Source organism: Haliotis asinina, chromosome 4 (genome assembly GCF_037392515.1).
Source record: "Haliotis asinina isolate JCU_RB_2024 chromosome 4, JCU_Hal_asi_v2, whole genome shotgun sequence".
Classification (NCBI taxonomy): domain Eukaryota; kingdom Metazoa; phylum Mollusca; class Gastropoda; order Lepetellida; family Haliotidae; genus Haliotis; species Haliotis asinina.
In genome coordinates this window covers 50,629,451-50,639,481 of record NC_090283.1, presented here as the reverse complement: position 1 = coordinate 50,639,481, position 10,031 = coordinate 50,629,451, and the positions used below count along the sequence as shown (strand labels likewise).

At 38.4% G+C, this 10,031-nt stretch overlaps 1 protein-coding gene across 3 annotated transcripts in view; it reads right to left on the bottom strand.

Annotated features, from left to right (window-relative positions):
- Positions 1-6,707: 6,707 nt before the first annotated feature.
- Positions 6,708-10,031, bottom strand: part of LOC137281634 (RNA-binding protein FXR1-like) — a 38,738-nt gene continuing 35,414 nt past the window's right edge. For all 3 annotated transcript variants that reach the window (XM_067812995.1, XM_067812994.1, XM_067812996.1), the window contains one exon: positions 6,708-9,786. In XM_067812995.1, the coding sequence (XP_067669096.1) occupies positions 9,278-9,786 (509 nt within the window). In that variant the 3' untranslated portion in view covers positions 6,708-9,277. The remainder of the gene's footprint in view (positions 9,787-10,031) is intronic.

Genomic DNA, 10,031 nt, shown 5'->3' with positions numbered 1-10,031 from the left:
TCAGTCTGTACACCTGTTCTGTGGTTCTATGGAATCTTTTGGATTTTCCTGCAGGACAACGTCCCAACACATCGTTCAAAGTATTTACAGACCTGTTTTCGGACCCAAAATATGGCATTAGATTGGCCAAGCTATAGCGCTGAACCAGATCCAGTAGAAAACTTTGGGGACTTATGAAGGAAATAAGAAAAATCTGCTGAAATGAAAGAAGAGATGGTCCGATATTGGGACAGCATGCACCCACGGCTTTCTATCTTCTCTGATCAGTAGTATTCCCCATGCTTCATTGCTGCCCATGGTGACTGCAAAATACTAACAGTTCACCATTCTATCATCTCTGATCCGTAGTATGCCCTATGCTTCATTGCTGCCCATGGTGACTGCAAAATACTAACAGTTCACCATTTTTAAAAATCTGGTATTGTGTTCTGGTAATATTCATATTTAATACTTGAGTAGTGAGTGAAAAACATTTACAATCTTTAAATTCTCAATACTTTCTGGTCATACTATATCTATCACACTAGTCATGAACAGTGGTCATATACACGCCTTCGATATATTTTCACATCAACATCCTTCGCAAGTCCTGAAAGAACAATTTGTGTGCAGGAATTAGTACAATTAAAAGTATTCTATATTGGTGTGCATTTATTTAAGGTACAACTGGATTTGCTTTAGATTGGGCAATCATGCGGGTATCATTTTCTACAGTAAATGAATAAAAAGTATACCCTACAATTTTTCGTTTTAAACATTTAGTTCAAAATGAATGGATTGGCAGTTAGTTAAGCCAGAGGAATATCTTATTGCCGCACTAAAGCAATGACATAATTTGTTACCATTAAATAATAGTCCAATGCTCTTAGTAAATAAGCAATAACATAATCATTACAAGTTGATGCTGAAGTGTAAGAATACACTGGGTAATTAATTCAACCCGTGAAGATCCGGGGGTAGAAAAGGCCTTCAGCAACCCACCAACCCAGAAAAGGCGACTGTGCTTGTCGGAAGAGGCGATCGGGTGGTCAGGCTTGCTGACTTAGTCGACACGCCATCGGTTCGGCTTTTTAGGCAAACAACAATCTAACCTATTGTACTTAATACATCAGTAACCACAGCAATAGTTTTCATGGACCAATGAAGCAGATGCAAATCATGGAAGGAGACCATGACAAAAAAGACCCCACCTCAGACAAGTCAGTTGAAGGTATAGATAGGATCTACAAGATGCAATGTCATACTGAAACCCTGGATCCATGCTGACTATAAACTTAGGTACTTAAACCAACTTTGACACCACCTAATAGTTTTGTATTGAATCCATGCCTTGAGGGTGATAACATAACTACCTGATTATGACAGACACAGGTGTCGTATAGGTGGGCTGGTTATCGGCATTGAAAGCAGGTATCTTTCAACTAAAATATATTTTGGATATTCAAGGTTTTCCCGTTGATCGACATAGTGTCTGTGTCGTTTGGTGGTGTTGGGTGGTATTACAGGAAAGGTGCCCTGACTGCGAATGGACATTTAGAAAGTGGCCAGTGATGACATTTTTGGCCCTGTCCTTCCATTTGCTGTAATTGTTGGCACAAATTGTGATGACAGTGCTACTGTAGCCAGGTCGTCACAGGAATTTGCTGAAGAGATCCCATGCGGATGTTGGATACAGAGCATCCCTCTACAGAGCAAAGAGAGCAAGCCAGCGCACTGTGAGACTGCCCAGCCAGCAAAGCTCTTCAGCTCTTGGCGGACAATACCAAGGGAACCACTACACACGCACTATCAAATGCCTGTTCTAATGAGAAAAAAAGAGAGAACACACTCAAGAATTATTGCATCGGTTTAATTTGAGAACAGATCTGCACAATTGGCATTTAAAACCTAACATAAATACAAACTCAGTCATTATAATAAAATGGAAAATAAATAATGATGACTCTTGTCCTACGACATGACTACTACAGTCTGCAAGCAAAGACACTCTTCACCTCTCCAAGATGACAAGCACACGTTCACCCAGTGAGGTATTTCCCTCGTGTTGAGTTACTATGGTGATGTGAAGATCGGGCAGATGGCATCTGATACTGCGACAAGCATTTGGTCTAATAAAACTTGGCAGCTGAAGCACATAACTGCTGATAATTTACTGACGTTTGATTGTGTCCCAAATGACAAGCCTAACAAACGATGCAAGACGTTTCAAGTTTACATGGATTAAATCACTCAAGATTGATGACTTCTCCAAACAAGCAAGTGTTGGCACTCTATTCCTTAAAAGTCTGGTTATTCTAATATTTTAGCATACTTTTACTGTTATGGTCAAGAAATATTCGTTTTTCATTTGCTCTCATTCTAACAGCTGCATTTGATAACAAATATATTTCAAGTTCAACACTGAGAATCCGACACAAATTTAGTCTCAGTATAAGATGTCATCTGTCAAAGGATGAATGATAGGACATGAAGGCATGTGGTTAGTCATGAAGTTGTTGTCACTTTTCAGTAGGTGTGCTGTAGCAAGTCGCTGGACTGAGCACCTGGTTCCATGACAAGGCTGCACACATGTACGTTTTAATGGGGTCTCAGATTTCTAGTCCAGTGTTTCTCTCAGCTTGTGGTGTACAAGGTTGCATACTGCGAGGGTATCTCTTTCTCAAAATCGCCTTACCAGGAGACATTACATCGAAATTAAATTACAATATTTTGCAGATCATTCTAAAGGAGATAGCTACGACAGCAACAAAAATCTCTGAAACTGGTTACCCATACTTTTTCACATTGAAGAAGACCCATGTTTATATTATGAAAAAATAAAAAATAAAAAAGATTTCGGATGACAAACATCATTTTATACCACTATATTAACACTAGTTGGAAAAGCTCAACCTTTAAAAATGTTTGAGATTTGTAACAAAACGAAAGGAAATCAAAAACATGTGGGTGAGATTCTCTACATATAACAAAACCATCATGCAAAATATTTTAGATCAACAGAATGAAACTTCCTGATTAGTAGATTAGTCTCCCTGTAACCTCTGAACGTAGATCACCAGTACCTGTAACAAGCTGGAAGTCGTGTTAGTGAATGGTAATTTTCTTGATTCTTTACCATGTTGCCTTCACCACAAATGATACAAAACTGAATGAATCATTGCTTGATATGTTTTCAAAACTAATACTGAAATCTAACCCGACCAGTTTAACTTGCTACAGCACTGTTACTCTCTCTCAAGAAGAGGATATGAAAACAGGTACAAAGACAACTCAAAGTTAAAACAGCACCTATTTGTTGAAGAGTATGAGTTGTAATTTGAAAGTAGTTTTAAACTTGTAACATTATTTTCAGCACACTACAACTTGACCTCATCTGTTTTGTTTGAGTGCATATCCTCCCCTTCAAGAAGCAACTTGTTATCATGGCAACAGGAAAAAGTCAATCACAGCGTGAAATTAAGGCAACAACAAGGTAATTACTAATTTCCATCCAAACATTCAGATACTATCCTTTCACCGAAACAATCGGTATACTGATCCTTGACTTAAGTAAACTGTACTGTAACTCTGAAGAGGAAATAACTTTTTTGCCTGATGTGCCTTCTGACAAAACAGTCTGTTTTCTTCAGTGGATGCAGGGGAAATGTCTGTCCAAGGACTCCTTTGGATGGTTTGATTACAGCAAAACCTAATCAGTTTGTATCTATGACTGTTACCTTTCCCCCTACACCCTTCAGTATAACTATTTCAAATGCAAAAATCAGGATATGATCATATCAGTTGAGTTGTATGCAGTGTGGATATCAATCTACAATATGTGTGTATTTACATAAATGTGACTTCTTCCACCTATTCAAGATCAACATTGTTCACAGTACCTTCTGCTTGACAACAGCCGCTCTGGACACAGTATTCACATGACAGATTTCAACATTGCACAAAGAATGTCACTTAAATAAGAAAAGATTGGTAAAATGTGAGGAGTGTTCCAAAATAGTTCTCTGTTTCAGGAGAATCATTTTTAACCATCATCCTATGTCACAAATGCTATATTCAAGCATTTCACCAAGATTAAAGATGAAACATGCAATACGCACTGGTACATCTGTTTGGATCTGTGAACAAAGGCCGGCCATTGTAAGCATGGAGTGTTCTCATGAAAATGCATTGTGCACATGTAATTATGCCTCATTATTGTATGTGAGGATGAGCTGTACGCTCCTCCAGGTGTCAGATAGCAAAAGTCAAAATATGTATCAAGACGAACCAGGGTCTCAACCAACACAAGTACTTTTTTGTCCATTTCATTTGGTAGAGAAAACCACAACAGACAGATCATACAACACTGACATGTGAATTTGTCCTGGCAACAGAGGTTCAACATTAAGTTACAAAAGGGCAACTGTTCTGTAAATCTGATCATAGAAAGTACAGACTGAACAGACCAAGATGTCTACAGCATCTGAATGGAACCCCAGCCAAAGGTTTACAAGATGGGACCCTTTCCTGTCTCCACACCAGACAGGTGGATCTGACCAATACGTCTACAGCATCTGACCTGAACCCTACCTGAAGACGTACATCAAGATGGAACGTCTCTACTCCAGACAGGAGTAACTTACAGTGATGTACCCAAGCTCAGTCTCCTGCTGATATCATCAGCAAGATGACACAATTCCCTATGAGAAGACACCAGACAGGTGGTCATACACTGGAGTCTTTCACTTTAAATGATCATAAAACAAAAATGACACCTTCAATTCTTGTTTAGTCTATTGATAAGATTGCTATTTCATCTTCAAAATGGCATTGTTTCTTGCCATGTCATGCCAGACAGGAGAACATTAAGGTGGGTTTGGAACATGTTTGTTTTTCCAATGCTAAAGTCAAGGTTAGTTCAAGTACCACAAACAAAGTCAACTGCTCGTCTCATAAGCATGGAAGTATAATACATTATGTACATGCCAATGGTAACCAGTGGTAACTGCCATGAGACCAGCTGTGTTCACAGAGAAAGGAAGTGATAGTATTTTACCTCTATCACTTAAATGTAACTAGAAAGCTACTGTTCGAGATGATTTTGCAAAAGATTTATTTAGGAGTAAGATTGCAGTCAAAATAAGAATCCAAGATATAAGGTAAATCGAAGCTGAATATATACACTGCATTCCATCTCAATACAAAAATAAGATATTGTCCAATGTTGAGACCTCTTGAAATTCTTTTGTCAACCTTTAGGTCTTGCGTGAAACAAACATGAAAATTCTTGTTTTCAATACTTACAGTGAAACCATTTCAATTCCTAATATGTCTTTCAAACACTGTCCTTACAGCCAATCTTACTTTGATAGAAGTTCTGAAACACAGCTGGTCATGTCTTGTTCATCCATTGCAACACTGTTGCTCTGTACAACAACGTTGTGTCCGACACTCACCCCAGGGAAATCTGCAGATACTTCCTTCCACTTCAAGTGCTTGGAAGATTCCATACATGACTTTTGGGGGAGTTACAAAGTGTTGAGTATACCAGAGAGGTTTCTAAAGCTTTCACAAGCACCTGTTCCGTTAAATGTGTCATGTTTCTGACAAAGGACCCACAAATCTGTGTCTGACTTAACTCTATTAAATCATGCAATGCTGGTGCTTATGAAATCATTACAAATCTTCTGTCATCAAAGTCATACGCTGTCAAGTTCATGATAGTGTTTGCAATCTGCTAACAGATATACAATGTCCAAAATATACGTTGTCATAAATATACAATGAACTACTACACCAGCTACATTAAACACACATGTTAAATTCATAGACAGAAATGGCAAAAAAACACACAGGACTTTGCAGTTTTCAAATGCAATATCTATAAATGAGCAAGATGACTGGATTTCTTTCTCTTATTGTTTAACATCAGTTGATAAAAACAGATTAATACCAACCTCAGAAACACACATATCACATATGAAGTTCATATGGACCAGGCTTCAGTTTTTTCTGTATATTGAAACTGGAGTGTTGTGCATTCCATTTCACAAAATGTTCTGAGAGAATACATTGGTCATCATGTCGCAGAAAGTTAAGTAATGTGGCAAATAATGTTTCTACAGTTTATGAAAATTAAAGGAAGAATACTTTATTTGAAAGTTCAATATCAAGAGATAGCTTTTCATTACCAATCTCATCCTATTTCATCATTTCGAAACAATTACCAGTCATTAGTCAAACAAGAAAATAATCAGAGGGTGTTAATCATTTTATCTTAAACTAGAAATAATGAAGCATTGATGAGACTGTACAGTGAAATCTTAGTCTTAGTCTTTATTCAGCCACAACCACTTCATTTCCCTTTGATAAATGATGTTAACAATACAGAACAGTCTGTCCAATCACAGCATTCAGTACTGATATAATACTAGTTCTGATAGTACAGAAATTAGCAGGAAAACAAGCTTTTTTTTCTTTTTTTGGGCAGCTTAGCTGCATTTTTTTTCAATTCTAAAAGCCATGAATTATATTGATATGTCACAATACACAACACAACCTGATATAAATATGACGCAAATACTAATTCACAAACAGATTGTACACACAACAAAATGTGTGTATAAATAGTTACATGAACCCTTTCTTTCGAAAGCAGTTTTTCTGTGATTCACAAGAAAGGAGAAGACATGTTCATCTTTTTTCTTCAATCCCTTATGTCAATATTATTTGGAGTAAGTATTCTTCAGACAGCACTGTCTGGAAGAAAGACTTCTCCTCACTATCAGGACACAGCAATCACAATCTTGTCTTGACCACAACACATGCTTAGTCCTTCTTGTCAACAAGGACAAGGGCAGAATCAAAACAATGCTCTCTTGCACAACCAACTTCATTTATCTACAGAAAGAAATCACTTGCTGTGTCAAAGATAATGTGAAGAAATCTCCCCATGTAATCAGTGCCTGTAAAGTAACTCCTTGTCTCACCCATGACTGCATGACATCTTGGCATGCAAGGTCACAGATAGAGGGGCAACTCCTTCCCTCATCCATGACCACATGAGATGTTGGCCTGTGAAGTCATGGAGAGAGAAAGATTAAGCCTTAAGAGGAACTTAGCAAAAGCTATGACTTCAGGCATCTCCAAACTGCCAGACCATCAACATCATTTTCGAAATCAGACTTACAAGCATAAAGAGACCATGGTGCTCTGATAATTACAAGTCATTGTCATCTACATTAAAGTGGTGGTGGTGAAAACTGACTTGGGATAGTCATAGCAATGTGGCTGCTCTCTGCACACAGGCCAAAGCTTTCATATACAGCTCAGTCTGGTACACTGTGGCAGATATATACTTACCAAACATTACACCTCTTCAGAGAATCAAATCCTACCAAACTGTTTAGTTGCTGATTATCAGCATGGTTAGCTGGAGATGCGGAGTACATAAAGTTTGCTCAAGTTCATCTGAATGTTCATCTGAGAGGTTGTACCTCTTTTCGAAAGAAGTCGCAAGTCATTCTGTAGACTTTAACATTGTCCAGTTTCACACAATTACATCAGTGAAACCGTTTCTCCGTAATTTGTACTTGACTTCCACAGTGTGAGGACTGTCCAATGATCTCATGACTGCTGCCTGGCTTGATCATTGTTTGACGTCCAGTCCTAAAGCTCAGCTTGGTCTTCAAGCTGTATTTGTTGTTTATTGTCCAATGGTTATTGGAAATTATCTGTCCAACTGTTCAGTTGGGTTGTCCATCCATAAGGATGTAATTCTCTGTTGTTTGATTTCCAACAAGATGTAAGATAAGCTCTTAATCCGTGTCATGTCATTTCTAGGGAAAGTAATTTATATGTAGCAAAATGTCTTTACTGCAATTTACAATATGTGCTATTGAATGTATCTTTCAAAGCAAGTTATATTAAATAGCTACAACAATTATATTCTTTTCTTTTCAGACATTCTGTAAGAATATTTTCAGTCTACTGAAACAAACTAGAAAAAATATCATTTTCTACCCCCTCCAGATCTTCTCATAAAAATATTCACAATCTGAAGAGATCACTGAATAATACTATACCATTAGCTCTTGGTAAAGACATAACTTAGTATCATACATCTTGTGGAAATAATGAGAAAGACAGATGTTATCTCATATAGAGTCGGTACATTTCCGATTTCTTTTCCTTGTAACAGGAATCCATCAGTGATAAAACAAACCTTGTATTATGCATGTAAGATAATATGTTCCTAACACAACAAATTATTCAACAGAAGGGTGACTTTCATTGAATATGAGAAAATCAATAAACAGTAGAGTATTGATTCAACAATCCCAAAAAGCATGTTTTGAAATAGAATAGCTTGGATGACACTTTGAATGTACAATATGACCATGTGTTCTCAGTTACTCCATATTCCAGAGTTCACTATGGCATAATGTAGGCAGGTATTCTATATTCAAATGAACTCATACAGACATTTATGAATAATGCATGTTAAAATTGACCTCAAAAGAGAGGTGTGAAATAATTCATAATAAACAGCAGCTGTAACACTTGTGATATTCCAGCAAATCAAACTGAATGGATTTACTTCTGGAACAATGTTTTCAGTTACCTTAAAAACAAAATTATGCTATAGGCATTTAGAATTCTATAGTTGAGAGAAAATAGTAGATTAGTGGCCACTTTCAGGGTAAACTTCTCAGCAGAGGTCTTCATTGACACCTTCTGTAAGTAAGCTGTACCGTAACTGAAGACACTCAAAATAGGTCAAGTTGCAAGATGGATTCAACTTCAGTGAGTCCATTATCGATTTCCATAATCAAGCATTGTCACAAGAGTGCTCTCCCTTTACAAGAGTGCCATCCCTTTACTAGAGTGCTCTCCCTTCATATGGGTGCTCCTCCTTTGCCTCTTCACTCCAGGCACAGGTTTCAAGTTCTTCAGTCAGTCAAAATAATTTATTGTTTCAACACACACAACTTGTCTCAGTTAACACAAGCTTTATGCACTACTACTACACTTCTAGATAATTTCTATTCACAAAATTTGGCATCCTCAGCAGCAGAATCTTCATCAGTGGTTTGTGTAGCATTTCAGAGTACACAAATCCTTCAGGTATAAAACTCTCGCCTGCACTCTTCAATAACTGAGATAACAAACCAGGTTGGGGTTAGCACTAACTGCACTGTGTATGGGCGCACAATGGGGCTAGCTCATGCAGTAGATCACTCACTCAGTCATGGTAATATAAGTACTTTGCACAAGGATTGTCCACACGGAGACCACTCTACTCTCCATTCACCATTTGCTCTTTGGTTTTGGCAGGATTGTTCACTTTAGATTTTGCACTTTTAGAGTCTGAGTCACTTCCACTGGGTTGATTTGCCACCTTCGCTTGTGCTGGTGGTTTCCGTGGCTCACGCTGCTCTCGTGGGGGTTCTTTCTGAGAACGTGGAACCTCCCGAGAAGCCTGTGATGAGCTGGCATCACCAGTGCCATTTATCTTATCAGCATTATTTACAGAGTTTTTATAACCTTGGTTACCCGCTGAAGCAGAAAGTTGAGAACTGGACTGTCCGCCCTCAGCTCTGCCAGCAGCCTGCTGGGTAGGAGGGACACTGCTTCCACCAGCTCCTCCTCCTCGTACACCACCCCTTGGAGGCATACCACCATACCGGCCACTGCCTCTGAAGTTGGAAACACTGGTGTCCGTCTCAGTGCCTGAAGTAAAACCTCCACTGCCACGAACTCTGTTTCGTCTACGCCGTCTCCGCCTGTCACGCCGCCGATCATAATCTGGTAAAACAAAATCACAATGCCTTTACAATTTGTTTTGTTGTTCAACAGGCCACTCAGTAATAGTCTAGCTGTGCACTGGTTGTTTTTGTGCAGTGGGTGATTTGGAAATATATTTCTGGCATTAACCTGCAGCTCTGGAGAGGTAAGGTATTCCAGATTGTGATTATCACTTCTGTGAAGCCAGAGCAATGGATGCCAATTCACAATCACTGGATCCAGGATCAACCAAGATAGTGCCTGCT